The sequence below is a fragment of the Chiloscyllium punctatum genome, chromosome 27 (genome assembly GCF_047496795.1).
Source record: "Chiloscyllium punctatum isolate Juve2018m chromosome 27, sChiPun1.3, whole genome shotgun sequence".
Taxonomy (NCBI): domain Eukaryota; kingdom Metazoa; phylum Chordata; class Chondrichthyes; order Orectolobiformes; family Hemiscylliidae; genus Chiloscyllium; species Chiloscyllium punctatum.
The window spans coordinates 45,335,556-45,357,053 of record NC_092765.1 but is presented as its reverse complement, the minus strand read 5'-3'; the positions used below and the strand labels follow the sequence as shown (position 1 = coordinate 45,357,053).

General features: G+C 44.5%; 1 protein-coding gene across 4 annotated transcripts in view; it reads left to right on the top strand.

The window, feature by feature from the left end:
• LOC140453677 (mitogen-activated protein kinase kinase kinase 5) overlaps positions 1 to 21,498 on the top strand; it is a 167,810-nt gene that overhangs the window by 88,981 nt on the left and 57,331 nt on the right. For all 4 annotated transcript variants that reach the window (XM_072548596.1, XM_072548594.1, XM_072548593.1 and 1 more), the window contains 6 exons: positions 81 to 193; positions 13,590 to 13,749; positions 16,127 to 16,280; positions 16,943 to 17,050; positions 17,859 to 17,908; positions 20,303 to 20,398. In XM_072548596.1, the coding sequence (XP_072404697.1) occupies positions 81 to 193; positions 13,590 to 13,749; positions 16,127 to 16,280; positions 16,943 to 17,050; positions 17,859 to 17,908; positions 20,303 to 20,398 (681 nt within the window). The remainder of the gene's footprint in view (positions 1 to 80; positions 194 to 13,589; positions 13,750 to 16,126; positions 16,281 to 16,942; positions 17,051 to 17,858; positions 17,909 to 20,302; positions 20,399 to 21,498) is intronic.

Genomic DNA, 21,498 nt, shown 5'->3' with positions numbered 1-21,498 from the left:
AGTGAGGGTCTAGGCTATCTTCTTCCTATGTTTTGAGGGCTTGATTTGGTCAATGACACTTTGCTGTTTTCTCCCTGCAGGTATGGGATGGCCTTTGAGCATGAGCCCACACTGCACTCGGGGATTAATGTTGCTGTGTTTCTCATGGCTGCCGGACATCAATTTGACACCTCACCTGAGCTTCGGAAGATAGGTAACATTTACTGCATCGATCATTCCTAATGGACTGCATGAGTTAGAACATGAAACAGTACAGCAGAGTAAAGGCCCTTCGGCCCACAATGTTGTGCTGAGCATTTATCTTAATCTAAGATCAACCTAACCTACACACTCCTCAATTTACTGTTGTCCATGTGCTTGTCCTGCAATCGCTTAAATGTCCCTAAAGTGTCTGACTCTTCTACCACCACTGGCAGTGCATTCCACACAGCCACCACACTCTGTGTAAAGAACCTACCTCTGATATCTCCCGTATACCTTCCTCCAATCAAATCAATTAAAATTATGATCCCTCGTAATAGCCATTTCTGCCCTGGGGAAAAGTCTCTGGCTATCTACTCTATCTATGCCTTTCATTACCTTGTGTACCTCTATCAAGTCACCTCTCTTCCTTCTTCTGTCCATTTGTGAAAAACCCAAGTTCACTCAACCTCTCTTCATAAGACCAGCCCTCCGATCCAGGCAGCATTCTGGTAAATCTCCTCTGCACCCTCTCTAAAGCATCTACATCCATTCTATATTGAGGTGACCAGAACTGGACATAATATTCCAAGAGTGGTCTAACCAGGGTTTTATAGAGCTGCAGAAAATCCTTGTGGCTTGTAAACTTAACTCCCCGTTAATGAAAACCAAAACACCCAATGCCTTCTTACAACTCTATCAACTTGGGTGGCAGCTTTGAGGTATGTGGACCCCAAGATCCCATTGTTTCTCCACACTGCCAAGAATCCTTTCTTTAAATCGTATTCAGAATTCAAATGAATCACTTTGCATTTATCCAGGTTGAACTCCATCTGCCACTTCTCAGCCCAGCTCCGCATCAATGTCATGTTGCAGGCTGCAACAGCCCTTGACACTATCTACAACATCGCTGACCTTTGTGTCATCAGCAAACTTACTAACCCACCCTTCCACTTCTTCATCCAAGTCATTTATAAAAACTACAAAGAGCAGGAGCCCAAGAACAGATCCCTGTGGGACACCACTGGTCACCGACCTTCAGGCGGAATACCTTCCATCCACTATCACTTGCTGTCATCTTTCGGCCAGCCAATTCTCCTGTATCTCCTGTATCTCCAGACAGCCAAATTTTCCTGTATCCCAGACCTCCTAACTTTCTGAAGACCCTACCGTAAGGAACCTTATCAAATGTCTGACTGAAATCCATATACACCACATCCACTGCTCGACCTTTGTCACATCCTCAAAGAACTCAATAAGGCTGGTGAGGCATGACCTGCCCCTCACAAAGCTATGCTGACTATCTCTAATCAAACTATGTTTTTCCAAATAGTCATAAATTCTATCTCTCAGAATCCTATCCAGTACCTTGTTTACTACAGATGTAAGACTGACTGGTCTGTAATTCCCAGGGATTTCCCTATTCCTTTCTTAAACAGAGGAACAACATTCGCCTCCCTGCAATCATCCGGTACTGCTCCTGTGGAGAATGAGGATGCAAAGATCATCGCCAGAGGTGCAGCAATCTCATTCCTGACTTCCTGTAGTAACCTTGGATATATCTGGCCTGGCCCTGGGGACTTCCCAGAATTTCCAGCACACCCACTTTCTTAATGTCAATCTGGTCAAGGCGATTAACCTGATCCACAGTGTTCTCACTATGAACAAGGTCCCTCTCTCTAGTGAATACTGAAATAAAAATCTCATTTAGGATCTCCCCTACCTCTTCAGACTCCAGACACAAGTTCCCTGCACTATCCCTGATCGGCCCTACCCTCGCTCTGATTGTTCTCTTATTCCTCATGTAAGTGTAGAACGCCTTTGGGTTTTCTCTAATCCTTACCACCAAGGCTTTTACATTTCCCTCCTTGCTTTTCTTTGTCCATTTTTGAGTGCTTTCCTAGCTACCCTGTAATCCTCTAAAGCTGTGCCAGATCCTTGCTTCCTCAACCTCATGTAAGCTTCCTTCTTTTTGAGAAGAAGTTCCTCTGCTCTTGTCATCCAAGGCTCTTTCACATTACCATTCCTTGCCTGTCTCAGTGGGACCAAGTTATCCAACATTCGCAACAAATGCTCCTTAAACAGCCTCCACATTTCTGTTGTGCATTTCCCGTAGAACAATTGTTCCCAATTTATACTCCACAGCTCCTGTCTAATAGCAATATAATTTCCCCTCCCCCAATTAAATACATTCCCATGCTGTCTGCTCCTGTCCCTCTCCATGGTGATGGTAAAGGTGAGGCAGTTGCAGTCACTGTCACCGAAATGCTGTCCCAACAAGAGATCTGACACTTGGCCTGGCTCATTGCCAAGCACCAAATCCAATATGGCCTCCTCCTATTTGGCCTATCTGCATATTGAGTCAGGAATCCTTCCTGGACACACCTGACAAAATTGGCTCCTTCCAGACCATCTGCATTGAGGAGGTTCCAATCTATATTAGGGAAGTTGAAGTCACCCATGACAACAACCCTGCTATTTCTGCACCTTTCCAAGATCTGCTGTCTAATCTGTTCTTCCATCTCTCTGCTGCTATTTGGGGGGGGGTCTGTAGAAAACACCCAACAAAGTGACTGCTCCTTTCCTGCTACTGACTTCCACCCATACTGACTCAGTAGACAAACCCTGCTCATCAATCTCATGTTCTGCAGCTGTGGTTCACTCTCTAATTAACAATGCTACTCCTCCTCCTCTTTTAACCCCCCCCCCCCAAACTTTTTAAAATATCTAAACCCTGGAACATCCAACAACCATTCCTGCCCCTGTGAAATCCATGTCTCCATTATGACAGCAATAGATGATGAATAATCTGTAATTCCGCCTAAAAATGATTAAATGCACATTTTGCATTTAACAAAAAATGCAAAGGCTGTTTCTGGGAAGTTGTTTGAACTGGGATCAGGATGGATATCGGCAAAGCCTGACCGAATGGAAATATTCAGCTGGTCAGCCAGTGTGTGTTGGGGTGGGAGAGAGAAACAACAACTGTGTTACCTGACAGAGTGAACCTCATGATCCAAGACTCTATGAGGTTCAGCAATCTGAAACATGAACTCTGTTCCTCTCTCCCCACAGGTGCAGCCAGACCTGTTGAATATTTCCAACATTTTCTGTTTGCATTCTAGATTTTCAGCATCTGGAGAATTATGCATTTGCGTTCCTATTCCAACCCATACAATTTTATCCCAAAGTACTGCAGCATTTATTGAGTTTGTCCATGCATAATGATCTTATCGTCTGTAGAGACCAGTAACTTTCAAAAGAGAAATTCTGACTTCTGGTTAATGGCTGAAAAGGGTTCAATAAGTTTCATGTTCAATAAGGTTCAAGAGTTAATAAGTTTTAAAAAGCCATTTTCTGCATCAGATAATTTTTAAAAATGCTATTGCCAAAACAGAATGGTGCTTGTTGGCAATTTATATTTTAAACCGTAGTAATAAAGAATGCCTTGTTATTTGTTACACATTGCACTCCTCCAAGAATTAGAATTCTTTTAGCAACAATTCATAGTTGCACCCAGTTTCAAATAAGTTGTTTCCCATAACTTTCCCAAGCTGGGCAGTGTGTAATCCCAGGACTGTCTCTCACCACAAATATAATACTGTGGACTGTTCCCTCAAAGTCCAGGCTAGGCAAATCTTCCAGCCTTTTTAACTCTTCACAAACCTGGTTTTCAAACTGAGCATGAACTCCCTTCCAAGTTCTGTGGGGTAAACAATAGAGCCAGCATTTTCTCTAATGTTGCAGGCTTGGCTAATGTCACTACTGAAGAAGGGCTTATGCCCGAAACGTCGATTCTCCTGCTCCTTGGATGCTGCGTGGCCTGCTGTGTTTTTCCAGCACCACATTTTTCAACTCTGGTACTCCAGCATCTGCAGTCCTCACTTTCTCCTAATGTCGCTACTTGCTCTCTACATCATCAGAAAACACCAAATAAACCTGTGTCTGCCATCTGTGACATTGCGTGTTTTATAGGGAAGTTCTCTCACCTGACCTGAAGATCTACTTCCCCCTCCATAGAAACAGGGAACTGGATAGTCCTTAGCATCTTAGTAGAAATGTTAATTAGTCGTCTTATATCGCAACATTCATTTAGCCTGCAGGTAAGTAAGTAGTTTACAGTGGAAATGCTTACAGCTTGATATTAATAACGTCTCTCTGGGATCTTTGGGGACTCATGGACTGCTTCTTGTAAAACTCAGAAACATGTCATTATCATCAGTTATAAATACTTTGCACCTCCCACTCAATAACTCAATCTGAATCAACTTCAGGTCTCTAAGCAATTAAACCCCCCAAGCTAAATTTTGTGCAGTCTCCAGCCCATGCCATTTTAAAAAGGCTTTCATTTACCTTCTATTTGAAGTTACAGTTTCAATCTATAACAGTCGTAAAAACTAAAAGATACAGCTCTAAAACAGCGTAATTCTATGAACCACACAATTCTATTAGCTAACCTGGGAATTTAAGACAGAAATAAATTGGTTCCCTCATTAGTGAAAAATCTGAGGATATTGGGAGCGGGTGGAATGGTGTCTTTCAGGCTACAGTGAGATCAGCTATGATTTTATTAAATTGCAGATCAGATTGAGAGGCTGATCAGGCTTGCTCCAAAAATGTGTGACTGTGTGAATTTACCGCCAAGGAATTGCAGTGAGATGATTAATTTGCCTGATATTCGTCCATTGCTTAATCCTAGTGACTCTGGGGGAGCTTCAAGCAGACTGTAAATGGTGAAATGACAATATTTTATTTAGGAGCTGCTTTGGTGATCTCATTCCATCCCTACATTTTGTTTTAGCTTTCAAAGTATTTGTTAAATTGAAGTGTTGAATTTTAATTTACTTGTGTAAATTTTTGCCCAGAATTAAAAAGAATATTGTTAGTAAGAGATAACTTACCTCGAGGTTTCTGTAAAGATTTGTAGCTCAGCCGCTGATTGTCATGGTTGTGGGTATGTTCACTGAGCTGGAAGGTTGATTTGCCATTGTTTCATCCCCTGTCCAGGTGACACCTTCAGTGCTTTGGAGCCTATTGTGAAGTGCTGCTGTACTGTACCTTCTGGAATTTATTTGGTTCCATTTCTGTTGCTTTTGGTTGCCAGTTCCAGTTGTGTGTTGTAGTGGCTGGTATATTGGGTCCAGGTCTGTATGTTTGTTGATAAAGTCCCTGGATGAGTCCCTTGCTTCGAGGACTTCTCTGGCTGTCCTCTGTTTGGCTTGTCCTATGGGCATTGTGCAGTCCCAGTCAAGTTTGAGGTCCCTGTCATCTGTGTGTATGGCTACCAGGAACAGCTAGTGGTGACAAGGACATGCCACAACTGGCACGGTGGCTCAGTGGTTAGCACTGCTGCCTCACAGCGCCAGGGACCTGGGTTCGATTCCACCCTCAGATGACTGTCTGTGTGGAGTTTGCACATCCTCCCCATGTCTGCATGGGTTTCCTCCAGGTGCTCTGGTTTCCTCCCACAATCCAAAGATGCGCAGGTAAGGTGTATTGGTCATGATAAATTCCCCGTTGTGTTAGGTGCATTAGTCAGGGGAAAAGTAGAGAAATAAGGGAATGGGTTACTCTTCGGAGGGTTGGTGTGTGGACCTGCTGGGCTGAATGGCCTGCTTCCACACTGTAGAGATTCTAAGTAACAAACTAACTCACTCGCCATGTTACCTTACATTAAAAAGCGTCTCCGAACTGACAGCCAGGCTTGTCCGACCATTGGGATTCATGACAGCCCATAAACCAACAGCCATGCTCAGGCAGTGACTCACCAGAACAAAAGACCCGATACCCATCATGTGCAAGACTAACATAATTTATAAGACTCCATGCAAAGACTGCACGAAACACTGTGTAGGATAAACAGGCAGACAACTAACAATCCGCATCCACAAACACCGACTAGCCTCTAAACACCATGACCAGCTGCGTAGCCATGCATACAGATGACAGGGACCACAAATTCAACTGGAACAGCACAACAATCATAGTACAAGCTAAACAAAGGACAGCCAGAGAATTCCTAAAATCATGGGACTCATCCATGGACTCTATCCGCAAACACATAGACCTGGACCCAATATACCGGCCACTACAACGAACAGCTGGAACCGGCAGCTAGAAGCAGCAGAAACGGAGCCAAATAAATTCCAGAATATACAGTACAGCAATGCTTCACAGGGAGCTCCAAAGCACTGAAGATGTCACCTAGACAGGGGACGAGACATCTGCAAATCAACTTTCCAGCTCAGCCATGATAACTTAACTTCTCTGCACTATTTTCTCCTGATGTGTGAGATTTTCTAAGTCTGAAATTTGGTTTGGGTTATTAAATTGTGTAAAAGAATCATAAACCAGATTGCAAACTTTTTGATAGGGTCAATGAAGGTTAGATTGCTTAGTTTCTGTTGCTCTGTGATTTTCTGTAGCATGCTACCGTATCGTTGTAACAAGTGAAAGTCACATTGTTTGATTGATTTATTGTTGTCACATGTACCGAGATACAGTGAAAGGTACTGTTTTCCATGCTATACAGGCAGACTGTACCATACAAAATGCATCAGGATAGCAGTGCAGAATGCAGAGTACAGTGATACAGCTGCAGAGAAGGTACAGAGAGAGAGGGAGATCAGAATTAACATTTGAGAAGTCTGTCTTGATGACAGTGGGGAAGAAGCTGTTCTTGAATCTAATTGTACGTGTATACAAACTTGTATATCTTCTGTCCAGTGGAAAAGGGTGGAAGAGAGGATAACCAGGTTGAGAGGGGGCTTGGTTTATGTTGGTTGCTTTCCTGAGGAAGAATAGATGGAGTCAATGGAAGGCTGGTCTGTATGATGGACTGGGCTGTGTTCACAACTCTCTGTAGTTTCTTGTGATCTTGGAAAGAGCAGTTGCTATACCACACTGTGATGTATCCAGATAGGATGCTTTCTATAGTGCATCGATAAAAATGTGGGCATGCCGAATTTCATTAGTCTCATGAGAAAGTAAAGACTGTGCCAAATGTTGAAGCTCGCTGTAATAATTTTTCACTGGAAGAATGGAGAACTCACCTTGTACATGTATTCTATTTTGACAAACATGCAGGCCCAGGAATTGAAAAGGTTTTTTCTCAATACAGGTTCTTAAATACCCCATGAACCCCTAAAGCACTTGTAGTTACAGGGAGAGACTGGAGCTGTTTTCCCTGGAGCATTGAAGGCTAAGGGTTGACCTTACAGAGGTTTATAAAATCATGAAGGGAATGGATGGGGTGAATAGCCAAGGTCTTTTTCCAAGACCAGGGAAATCCAAAAAAATAGAGGTTATAGCTTTAAGGTGAGAGGGGAAAGATTTAAAAAGGACCTAAGGGGTAACTTCTTCACACAGAGGTTTGTGCTTTTATGGAACAAGCTGCCAGAGGAAGTGGTGGAGGCTGGTACAATTACAGCATTTAAATGGCATCTGGATGGGTTTGTGAAGGGTTTAGAGGGATATGAGCCAAATGCTGGCAAATGGGACCAGGTGAGATTGGGGTGTCTGGTAGGTATGGATACTTGGACCAAAGTGTCTGTTTCCATGCTGCATGTTTGTAGACTGTGTGGTATCAATGGGTCATTAAATAGACTTCTGACCGATTGCTTGCAAGTGACTTACCGTTGAGAGGATGTTTGGACAGTGCTACTGTTAAGCTTTATATTAATTATAGTGGGTTTTGCCACCATAACTTTGAGTGTTGTTACAGATTCAGAAGTCACAGAAGAAGGGCCAATGTGATTGTGCTGATGACAGATTTTGGGGGTGGCTCAGTGGTTCGCATTGCTGCCTCACAGTGCCAGGGACCCGGGTTCAATTCCAGCCTTGGGCAACTGTCTGTGTGGAGTTGGCACACTCTCCCCATGACTGTCCAGTAGGATATTCAGACTCATTCAGTATAAGTTGACCTGCTTTGCTAATACTCATGAGAAATGGCAGCCTGGTGTCCTTATTAGACAAGCAGGAGGCTGGAAGAACACAGCATCGGGAGGTGGCGAAGTCAACGTTTCGTGTGTAACTCTTCTTCAGCCATTTTACGTTTCAACTGAGAATAAATGTCATCCACACAGTTGTATGAAACCTTTGGGCAATTAGGAATGGACGATAAATGCCAATCTTGCCAGTAATACCCATATCCCCAGAAATGTTTAAAAGTATTTCAATCATGGCCCACCAGCCTGTAAGTAGAATTCACAGAATTTCACTGGTGTTACCATTTATCCATGTACACAAGATCCATTCACATTATCCTACAATAAGCCCATCAGGCTTAGACCATTCAGCCCCTTGAAACTGCTGTACTAGTGTAGGTCATCCATCTCAATGCCTTATTCCCACATTACCCGCATTGATGTCATCAGTAATTAGAAATCTTATCAATCTCTGTCTTGAACCTTTTTAATTTCCACAGCCCTTTGAGGTAAGGAAGTCCAAACATGATCATCCTTCCTCATAAAAGCAAATATCTAATCTCATATCGGTGGTGCAGTATTTCAACCACCAGTGATTTGTGATAATTGTATGATCAAGGAAAGATTCTATCAGTTTGGAAGTGTTTGCATGTATTTCACTCTATGTACGACATTAGGGAAACTGAAAAAGAGTTAGTAGAGTATTTACATATTTCAAAATGAAGTCTTGGTTCAGATACTTTTCTGGTGAATTGGCAATTGGGATGTATTTCTTCCCGGTTAGTATATATATTGCATATGCTGTTCTCAGCATGGTCTGCTTGACACTGTGGATTTAAACACAGATAGGGTGACCATTTCTCAGGATACCTCTGTACAGTTTGGAGCCATGACTCTGATCTCCTAGTGGCCGGCCATTTTAATCCTTCACCTTGCTCTCACACTGACCTCTCTGACCTTGCTCTGTTGCACTGTTCCAGAGAAGCTCAACCTCAGCATCTTCTGGGCTTAACATTGTAGACCATACCCTCTGCGTCCATTTTGTTCCCTTTTTATCATGTTTCAATGTTTACTTTACTTTTATGTTGTTTTTGCTTGAGCTCTTCACCACTCTGCCATTCACATCCTTGACTGTCATATTTTTTATTTCTTTACCGGTGTCATTACTATTCTTGTAGATCCGACTGTTTTGTTATTTAAACACTTCTGCTCTATCATCAACCTTCCCCATTTCACCTTCCTTATTTGACCTGTGGGAAACCTCCCATCTTTCTCACATTTCTCATGAAAGATTGTGGATCTGAAATGTTATCTCCCTTCCATCCATGCAGCATTTTGTGTCTTTATTTCAGCATTACTCTGTTCTGATTGACTTTCTGTATTCTGAAGTTATGCCGAAGTCTGAACTGGCCCGTTTTATGGTGCTCATCCTGGGGCTGTCTATATCACTGTAAAGCTGGGACATATTGCCTAGCCCTCCTTGCCCTGAGCTGATGCTAGTGGGATATCCTGCAGTCTGTGCTGTGGTGGAGCCCACACTGTTTTCACCCCCAGGATTTAGATCCAGAAGTGGTAGTGATTCACAATCTGCTGTCTATGATCCCAGGCTGCCTCATTATTCTTCAAGTTGTTACCGTTCCTCATAAATGTCTAAAGTATCAGACCTTCAGATCCAAATGCCCTCATCCAGAGTCCAGACCCACAATCCTCCATTTTATTCTCTGTCCCTCCCCACAGCCACTGGATAGCACGAGATTGGGTATACTTTAAAATCACAGTCCCAAAACCATTAAATTCACTATCTGACCTTCAGACTCTGCATTCCACATTCACAACAAAGTGAGGATCATTGAATGATGACTGCACAGGAGGCCATTCAACCCATCAGCTCTCTGCAAGAGCAGTTTGCCTAATGCCACTCCCCGGCCTTCTCCTCTGTAGCCCTGCAACTTTACTTTCTCTTCAGGTGGTGATCCGGTTCCCCTTTGAAAGCCTCGACTAAAGCTGCCTTTCTGTCTGTCTGAGGCAGTACACTCCAGATTCACACCACACCCTGCGTGAAAATGAGTTTACGAATCTCACTGCCAACTGTGGTGAATCTGGTCCTGGCAGAGGCTCCCTGTTCCCAGGGACCAGCTCCAGATGCAAAAGCCGCTGCTTGCTGAGCGCAGGGTGGCACGATGCTATTCTCGTGAAAAGCTAATGTTTGATTGGTGGAAAATGAGCCAGAACTTGGTGATTGGCAATTCACAGGGTTTCTCCTCTTCACAATCACTGACCCATTTGTGCATTAACACTGCCATGATTAATTAAATGTCTAAATTAAATTTCAGTAAATCCTGTCCCATTATAATGGAAACACATATGTGCTTCGGGCATATTTAGTATCCCTGGATCGATAGTCATAGAGATGTACAACACAGAAACAGACCCTTCAGTCCAACTCATCCATGCCGTCCATGCCAGCACCGGGCCTATATCCCTCTAAACCCTTCCTATTCAGATACCCATCCAAATGACTTTTAAATGTTGCAATTGTATCAGCCTCCACCACTTCCTCTGACAGCTCATTCCACACACCCACCACCCTCTGCATGAAAAAAGTTGCCCTTTAGGTCCCTTTATATCTTTCCCCTCTCACCCTAAACCTATGCCCTCTAGTTCTGAACTTCCCCACCCTTGTCTCTTTACCTTATCTATGCCCTTCATGATTTTATAAACATCTACAAGGTCACCCCTCAGCCTCCGACACTTCAGGGAAAACAGCCATAACCTCTCCCTTTAGCTCAAATCCTCCAAACCTGGAAACATCCTTGTAAATCGTTTCTGAACCCTTTCAAATTTCACAACACGTTTCTGATAGGAAGAAGACCAGAATTGCACGCAATATTCCAAAAGTGGCTTAACCAATGTCCTGTACATCCGCAACATGACCTCTCAACTCCTGTACTCAATACTCTGACCAATGTTGTGGTTCTGTTCGCCAAGCTGGGAATTTGTGTCGCAGACATTTTGTCCCCTGTCTAGATGACATCCTCAGTGCTTGGGAGCCTCCTGTGAAGCGCTTCTGTGATGTTTCCTCCAGCATTTATAGTGATTTGTCTCTGCCACTTCCGATTGTCAGTTCCAGCTGTCCGTTGTAGTGGCCGGTAAATTGGGTCCAGGTCGATGTGATTATTGATTGAATCTGTGGATGAGTGCCATGCCTCTAGGAATTCCCTGGCTGTTCTCTGTTTGGCTTGTCCTATAATAGTAGTGTTGTCCCAGTTGAATTCATGTTGCTTGTCATCTGCGTGTGTGGCTACTAAGGATAGCTGGTCGTGTCGTTTCGTGGCTAGTTGGTGTTCATGGATGCGGATCGTTAGCTGTCTTCCTGTTTGTCCTATGTAGTGTATTGTGCAGTCCTTGCATGGGATTTTGTACACTACATTGGTTTTGCTCATGCTGGGTATTGGGTCCTTTGTCCTGGTGAGTTGTTGTCTGAGAGTGGCTGTTGGTTTGTGTGCTGTTATGAGTCCTAGTGGTCGTAGTAGTCTGGCTGTCAGTTCGGAAATGCTGTTGATGTATGGTAACGTGGCTAGTCCTTTGGGTTGTGGTATGTCCTCATTCCGTTGTCTTTCTCTTAGGGATCAGTTGATGAAATTGCGGAGGTATCTGTTTTTGGCGAATACATTGTATAGGTGTTCTTCTTCCTCTTTTTGCAGTTCTGGTGTGCTGCCGTGTGTTGTGGCCCTTTTGAACAGTGTCTTGATGCAACTTCTTTTGTGTGTGTTGGGTGGTTGCTTTCGTATTTCAGGACTTGGTCTGTGTGTGTGGCTTTCCTGTATACCTTTGTGGTGAATTCTCCGTTCGGTGTTCTCTGTACCATCACGTCTAGGAATGGGAGTTGGTTGTCCTTTTCTTCCTCTCTAGTGAATCAGATTCCTGTGAGTGTGTCGTTGATGATCTGGTGTGTGTTCTCTATTTCTGTGTAGTGTACAAAATCCCATGCAAGGACTGCACAAAACACTACATAGGACAAACAGGAAGACAGCTAACGATCCGCATCCATGAACACCAACTAGCCACGAAATGACACGACCAGCTATCCTTAGTAGCCACACACACAGACGACAAGCAACATGAATTCGACTGGGACAACACTACCATTATAGGGCAAGCCAAACAGAGAACAGCCAGGGAATTCCTAGAGGCATGGCACTCATCCACAGACTCTATCAACAAACACATTGACCTGGACCCAACATACCGGCCACTACAGTGGACAGCTCGAACTGACAACTGGAAGCGGCAGAGACAGGCCACTATAAATACCGGAGAAAACAGCACAGAAGCACTTCGCAGGAGGCTCCCAAGCACTGAGGATGTCACCTAGACAGGGGACGAAACATCTGCAACACAAATTCCCAGCTCGGCGAACAGAACCACAACAATAAGCACCCGAGCTACAAATCTTCTCACAAACTTTGAACTTTGACCAATAATGGAAAGCATACCAAACGTCTTCTTCACTATCCTATCTACCTGTGACTCCTCTTTCAAGGAGCTATGAACCTGCACTCCAAGGTCTCTTTGTTCAGCAACACTCCCTAGGACCTTGCCATTAAGTGTATAAGTCTTGCTAAGATTTGCCTTTCCCAAAATGCAGCAACTCGCATATATCAAAATGAAACTCCATCTGCCTCATCTCAGCCCATTGGCCCATCTGGTCCAAATCCTGTTGTAATCTGAGGTAACCTACTTCACTGTCCACTACACCTCCAATTTTGGTGTCATCTCCAAACTTACTAACTATACCTCTTCAGCTCACATCCAAATCATTTGTATAAATGATGAAAAGTAGAGGACCCAGCATCAATCCTTGTGGCACTCCACTGGTCACAGGCCTCCAGTCTGAAAAGCAACCCTCCATCCCCAACTTCTGTCTTCTACCTTTGAGCCACTTCTGTACCCAAATGGCTAATTCTCCCTGTATTCCGTGAGATCTAACTTTGCTAACCAGTCTCCCATGGGGAACCTAGTCGAATGCCTTACTGAAGTCCATATAGATCATGTCCACCAATCTGCCCTCATCACTCCTCTTTGTTACTTATTCAAAAAACTCAATCAAGTTTGTGAGAAATGATTTCCCACGCACAAAGACATGTTGACTATCCCTAATCAGTCCTTGCCTTTAGTGTGAGATTCTTAGTGAGTAGCAATCAGTTTGATCAATGTGGTTGATCTTAACTGAACCTTGAAATGGTCAGAGTAAGCCACTCTGTTCAAGGGCACCTAAGGATAAGCAATAAATTGCTGGTAATGCCCATATTGTTTGACGGTTCTGTTTGAGAATCGGAGTTTGCACACGGCTTTGCAGTTTGTTTTATGAGAAATTAAACTCCAACCGCGGCTGAAGTGAATCTGCTCAGTCTGGCTCCCGCATGCATTTGGAATGTTTCTCGGGACTTGTATGGTAATGGAACTGGTTTTGGGGTTGTGCAGGTATGAAGCTGAGCAGCTTGCTGGGACGCAAGGGAAGTCTGGAGAAGATGCAGTTCTACTGGGACGTGGGGTTTTTCTTTGGTGCCAGCATCTTATTCAATGACCAGACGAAGATCATTCAGGCCTCAGAGAAGCTATACAGACTGAACGCACCTGTCTGGTGAGTCAGGACTCGGTAATTGAATCTGAAATGATCACTGCAATCTCTCAACAGATTTCAAAGAAACAATTATACCATCACAGCGACATTTATGAATCAGCCAATTTAACTTGATGTGAATCAAGTTCCTTGTCTGAACATGACAGTGTTTAATGTCCATACTTGAAATTGCATGACCTTTCAATTTCCCTGAAATTACTTTGTTCATGCTGCTTCAATTGCTTTCCACTGTCAAGTCTTATAACCTTCCTGGCTCCTTCAGAGACTAGTCCTAGCTCCCCATGACTGTGGTTCTGGTAACTCTCCAGTGTCCAGAGTGAAAAAGCCTCTTCTTTGAAGTTGTGCTGTGGGATATTTAATATCCAGTGGAAAAGCAATGGGACTTTGCTTTCGTGGTGCTGCAGAGATATGTCACTGGGCCAGTAATCCAGAAACCAAAAGCTGGGTACATGGGTTCAAATCCCACCATGGCAACTGGTGTTACTTTTAATTCAGTTAATGAATCGGGAATATTAAGCTCATCTCAATAATGGTAACCATGACAACTGTCATCAGCTGTTGTTAAAAACCCATTTTGGTTCTCCGATGCCATTTAGGGAAGGAGACCTGCCTGTCCTTACCCTGGACATGACTCCACACCCACAGCAGTGGGTTTTACCCTGCATGCCCTCTGAATTTGCCTCCCAGCAAGCTGCTCAATTCAAGGGCATTTGGGAATGGGCAACAAATGCTGACTCTGCCAGTGATGCCCACATGCTAAGAAAGAAAAATAAACCACAAAAAGACGACACTGACAGCACTGTAGCACCTCCTCGGTACAGTACTGGATCAGTAAATGAGGCGGTCAGCATTTCCCATATCGACGGTACACCGAACCCTGAGGAAGCTCGACCAAAAGTGCACTTACAATTTTGTGTGTATGTGTGTGCGTCTGTGTGTGTGTGTGTGTGTGTTTGTGTGTGTGTGTGTCTGTGTGTGTATGTACGTGTGTGTGCGCATCTGTGTGTGTATGTGTGTGTGTGTCAGTGTGTGTATGTACGTGTGTGTGAGCATCTGTGTGTATGTACGTGTGTGTGTGCGTCTGTGTGTATGTACGTGTATGTGTGCGTCTGTGTGTGTGCGTCTGTGTGTATGTACGTGTATATGTGCTTGTGTATGTGTGTGTATGTACGTGTGTGTGCAGGTGTGAGTGTGTATGTATGCGTGTCTATGTGTGCATCTGTGAGTGTGTGTGCGTGCACATCTGAGAGTGTGTGTTTGTGCATGTGTGTGCGTGTGTCTGTGCATGTGTGAGTGTGTGGATGTGTGTGTGCATGTATGCATGTGTGTGCATGTGTGAGTGTGTGTGTGTATGTGTGTGCGTGTGCATGTGTGTATGCATGTGTGTTTGCATGTATGTGTGTCTGTATGTGTATGTATGTGTGTGCATGTGTGAGTGTCTGTATGTATGTGTGTACGTGTGTGTGTGTCTGTGTGACTGTGCGCGTCTGTGCATGTGTGACTGTGTGGATGCATCTGTGCATGTGTGTGTGAGAGTGCGTGTGAATGTGAGTGTGTGTTTGTGTCTGTGCATGTGTGAGTGTGTAAGTGTGTCTTTGTACATGTCAGTGTGTGTATGTCAATGTATCTGTGCAAATGCTTATGTATATGTAAGAATGTGACTGTTTATCTTTGTGTGTGGATATATGTGAGAGTGTAAATGATTACACCCCTGGGAACTCTGCATGATTTGTTTGAACTGATAAATGTTTTGCTGGTGCATGTTTCACTTGTCTGGACCTTTCTTCCTTCCCAGGAAAGCTGCTCTACTAACAACTGTCACAATGCAAAAGGCCAGTTTGTAATTGGAACCCAGAGCTGAATAAGTGCACCTGAGTGTAAACTTGAACTAGGGTGAAGCGATATGACCCCAGGCTGATGAAGAGAGCAGATCAATCCTTATTCCAAACAGTTGAAAAGTTGCTGAGCTGTACTGTGCTTGGATAAAGGATTCAACAATGTTGATTAAAGTGGGAGTGCTTCACAGTGGGAAGGGGGAGTGGGTCAGTGTAACAATTATGAGGAAGATGTTTGCTGTGGTCCCAGTCCAACCTGCAGGACAGCACCATTTCACAGAGCCTGGCTAAGAGAGGCAGTGGGAAGGCCTCACATTAGTGAGCCTGTCTGATGTTAGACATGAATCTTCCCTTTGCATTTTGATTCCGTTCCAATTCCGCATTCCTGAATTAGAGAGGCTTGTATTCTCCAGCATTGATCTGTCCTAGTCTGCACAGCATTTCAATTCACCGCGTTTTATGGGTTAATGAGAAACCTATTTCATACTGATAGTTTTGTCTCCTCCCCTTCTTTGACCCCCCCCCCCCCCACCACCCCCAAGGTACCTGGCATCAGCAATGGAGACCTACTTACTCTACAGACGCTTCAAGACAGACACCAATGAGCAGCCTTTGGCCAAGCAGGACCTGGTAGACTTCTGGATGGAATTCTTATTGTCAATCTGCAGGGACAAAGCACCTGCAGACACATTTCTGGTGAGCCATTATTGCAGACACACTACCCTCTGGGGACATGCCACCAGCTGGGATCACTCTACCAACTGGTGTCACCATATTGGTTGGTCCTGCAGAATCGGTGTACGCTGTGCACATTGTAACAAGGTTGGTTAGCTTGGTCAGCTAGATGACAGGTGTACAATACAGAGGGACTTTAACACTGTGGGTTCAATCCTGCACTGGCTGAGGTTACCATGAAGAATTCTCCAACTCAATGTCTCTCCTCATTTGAGGCATGGTGACCCCTCAGGCTAAACCACCACCAGTCATCTCTCTCTCTCTCTCTCTATTTGATGAGAGAGCAGTGCTAGGATCTGTAGGACTGTGGAGACTTAACTTTTTTATGATACATTGTGTTTAAGAGTATCTATACAACAGCAATTGCACACTGTACACAAACCCATTGTTATAAGCAGCCCCCTAGGTGAACTCCCCCCATAGATGTTGCAGCAGGGCTGACTCTGGTATGGAGACAGGATGAAACCAGGTTTTATCCCTGGTGTGAGCAGGGTTAACCCTGAGAGTTTGGGTGATTGTCCCCAAAGTGAATATGGAGCGATTTGATAGTTTGTTCAGTGCCCTTTATGAAGGAGAGACCTCGATAGGCAGTTTGAAACCTCAACTCTCACTTTCCTCAACAGGTCCTCATCCTGGAGCCAACAAAGATTTTCCAGCCCACGCACCTGACCGTGAGCAGCACTGGCAAGGACAAGGCTGTGAGCATGTGTCATGTCTCACCCGCTGAAGAGGTACCTGACCATCACGTGAACCGCACCCCTTCCCACAATCCCCCCCCCACCCCACCACCACCACCAGCACAGTACTGATAAAGTCTGGTGCTGTAGTTGTACAATCGGGAGAGGTACATAGTGAATTAGCCAGAAACTGATATTGGTGCTTAAAGGGTTAAACCCTGGGCTTGTACTTTTCAAAGGTCAAAGGCTATTTGGAAGGCTGTGGATGCTGAGGGCAGGATGGGGCTGAGATTGCTAGACTTTGGTTAGTGTCTGTATTAAAGATTTGTCAGGCAAATAAAGAACGTTTGATCTCTTACATGGTGACATTCTTGACCTTTAGTCAATGACCTCCTTCATATCCAAAGTCTGTTCTCCCTGTGCCTGCGTGGGTTTCCTCCCACAATCTAAAGATGTGCAGGTCAGGTGAATTAGCCATGCTAAATTGCCCATAGTGTTGGGTGCATTAGTCAAAGGGAAATGGGTCTGAGTGGGTTACTCTTCGGAGGGTCGGTGTGGGCTGGTTGGGCTGATGGGCCTGTTTCTACAATGTAGGGGAATCTAATCAGCCCCTTTGATACTTCTCTTAGGGCATGGCAATGGAATCCTTCCCAGAATCCAACATGAATAGAGACCCCCCCAAAAAGGAATTTGGGATGTGGCTTGGACCAAGAGTAGACTCAATTCCTTGAGTTTTATTTTAAGTGTTTCCATATCTTGGGAATTCCAATGTTGGAAACGAAAAGGAATGATGTTAATTACTGAATGTCTTTAACCTGCCTGGTTTGAGACCCATCTTTCTCTCGCTGTTTTTTATTAACAGAATGGAATCCACACATGGACATTCAGTGCAGCCTCCATCCGTGGTGTCAGGTACGTGCCCAGTCACTGTGACAATCTTGGAAAAGCTATCAGTGCCGTTTGTAAATTAATGAAGAGAACATTCTGGAAACCTAACATTGGCTGCGGACATTGCAGTCGGCTGTGTTCCAGGTCACCAGTTCTACTCAAGTGAATTCCTGAAGTTCACAGTACACAACCTCCAGCACACCCACTCAGTCCAAACAACCCTTTTCAGCTACAAAATCACACAACACCAGGTTAGAGTCCAACAGATGTAATTGGAAGCATTAGCTCTCAGAGCGCTGCTCCTTCATTCATCATGACCCTTTTTAGTGTTTGTGATATGTTGAGAATTGGTTGGTGAAAGTGTTCAAAGGAAATAAAAAGGAAACACCACTTTTTTTTTAAAATTGCACCTGAAACCTTTCTCTGGCAGTAGCTGCCAACAGTGTCCAGGAGATTAATGGTTAATCTTCCCTGTAGCATTGGCAGTTCTTATTCCAGACCTGAGTTGGAGGAACAATCTGTTCTCAACCAAACCGGATGTATGCTGGAAATGATCCAAGTGTTTTAAAGGAATAAAACAGGTATTTTGACCATGAATGAGAAAGTGGAAGCTTGGGGGAAGGTAAGACACTGAAGAATAAGCTAAATACAAGGCAAAAGGTAATCCCTTTAAGCTTGACATTTACTTTAATGGCTGGATTCCCACCTCAAACATTTGATGCTGCACAGTAGGATTGACTGGGTCAATTCATTGATACCACATAAAGCAGCAGCAAGAAAGGTTTAGTGTGTAGTGAGTGCTGGGGGGTGTGGGAGGGCAGTGACGGTTCCAGCAGCAACAGTGGGTGACATCAGTGTTTGATAACTATTACTCAGTTGTGGACCCAGACACTGCCAGTGGCTGGCATGTTTTACCCTGGAAATTGCTGGAGAATCTCTGCAGGTCTGGCAGCACCTATGCAGAGAAAGCAGAGACAACGTTTGGAGTCTGGTGACTTTTTCTCAGAACTGTAAGCAGCTAAGAAAAGTTGGTATTTATACCAAAGGTGAAGCTGGAGGGTTGTGAGGGGGCCATTGGTGGAGGTGAGTGATAGGTGGAGATGGAGCCCAGAGAAAAAGAGAGAGATGAAAGGGGAAGAACAACATCTGATTTTCTGCTTGTGGACCCTGCAGCCATCAAGTTCGATAGCTTTAGAGCCTGATTCCTTCCTTCCATGTTTCTTTTACCCATCCCCACCCCTGTTAGGACATGGGTTATATTCAGTACAGCTCATCCATTCTCTCCTACTCTTAGCTCTTATTATCACTTCGTCAGCTTTTCACTATCCTGGCCTACTATCCATAATCTCTCCGTTGACCTACCCTGTTTTCTCTCTCTCTCTCTCTCTCTCTCTCTCTGGGGCTCTGTGTCCAGCTATCCACTCACCTTACACACGTACTGTTTCACATACACACTCTCACACACACACTCTCCCACACGCACTCTCACACGCACACTCAAACACACGCTCTCACACAAACTCACACACACAGTCTCACATGCACACACTCTCACATACACACACACACTCACACACGCACTCACATACACACTCTCACACACATTCACACACACTTTCTCTCACACAAACACTCATATACACTCACACACTCTCACACACAATCTCACACACATTCTCACACACACACTTTCACTCACACACTCACACTCTCTCACAAACACTCTCTGACACACACACACGCTCTCTCTCACACACACACACACTCTCACACATACATACAAACATGCTCTCTCACACACACATGCTCTCTCTCACACACACTGTCTCACACACACACACTGTCACACACACTCACACACACTGTCACACACACATGCTCTCACACATACACACTCTGACATACACACACGCACAATCACTCTCTCACACTCTCATACACACACATTCACTCACACACTCTCACACACACTCACACACACATACATTCTCACATGCACACACTCTTACACACACACACTCTTACATGCACACAGTCTCTCACACACATGTGCTCACACATGCGCGCACATGCATGCACACATGCCTGCACTCTTCACATGCACACTCTCACATATGCACATGCACACACTCTCACGCATTCACAAGCGTGCACACGCTCTTCCCCCAACTTTGTTTTCAGTATAACAGTTCTGACGTAGAATCACCCGACTTGAAACATTAACTCTACCTCCTTCCCACAGATGCTGCTTGACCTGCTGAGTTTCATCAGCAATTGCTGTACCAGATTTCCAGCATCCTCAGTCTGTTGTTTGATTTTAATGTTTTACCCAGTGTCCACTGCTGAAACGTCCCAGGTTGAGGTTATGTGTTGAGGCATCAGAGTAAAGTATGAACTGTGCTGTCTCCTCTATTCCAGTGTCTCAAAGTGTAACGAGCGATGCTGCTTCCTCTATGTACTGCACAACTTTGATGACTTCCAGCTGTACTTTCCAACGGAACTGCACTGTAAGAGGTAGGGCTCACTTATTTATATTCCTTCGGAGTATTTGACCCAACTAGCCTGTGCTGGCTCCATCCACATTTAACTACCTATATTCTTTCATGAAATGTGCGTATCTCTGGCTTGGTCAGCATCTATCATCTATCTCTAGTTGCCCTGTGGAAGCTGATGGTGAGCTGCCTTCTTGAACTGCTGCATCTATAGGGTGTTGGTACCCCATGTTGCTGTTAGGGAGGCAGTTCCAGGATATCGTTCATATCGTTTCAAATCCTGATGGTGTGTCTTGGAAGGTAACTTGCTGTTGCTGATATTCTCATGTCTGTGTTCCCTATCTTTGTTTGGATGGTGGAGATCACCTCTTTATCCAATTGTAATGGCTAGCTTCTGCTCCTCTCTTGCTCATATACCTTTCTAACCTCCCTTTTGCTATTCGCCTTTTCAATTGAATGTGATAGCAAGTTCGTCATTCTCCCCACTCTCTGGGAGTTATCAGCGATTGTCTGTTATGCTTGTTGTCCCAAACTTTGATTTTCCTCATAGATACATTTTCTTTACTTACACTTACACTTTCAAAGCCTCACACAAATCTTGGAAGACCTCTATCAGGTGCCATCTCAGCTTTCCTCTCGAGAGAGTAAAGAGGTTTGCAGACAATTAGAACCTCCCAGTTGTGGTATCATTTTTCCAAATTTCTTTGTATTTTCTCGAAAGGTTCTTTTTCTCTTGTTGATAATTTGACGTACAGAGCTGGACAGAATTTTAATTGGCTGGAATTTCACGCTGTCCTGATTGGTGGGTTTGAAAGCTGGGAGTGATCTTCTTAAATCCAACAGGTAGCTTACCCACCTATCCCTGCTCTCTCCACCCCTTCAACAGCAGTGGAACTAGCATCACATGACTTGCCCACCAGTGCAACAATTGAGGCCCTTCAACAAGCAATTAATGGACACTTAAGGACAACTGCCCACTGCTAGGTTAAAGCCAGCGGAGAGAGAGGTCTATGCCAAGCAGTCAGTAAGGCAGGTACCTTGTCCCAGCTGGTAGTGGGCAGCTGGAAAGTCCCACCTTAACTGGACACCAGGTCCGTTGCCTCAGGTCTTGCCTCACACTCG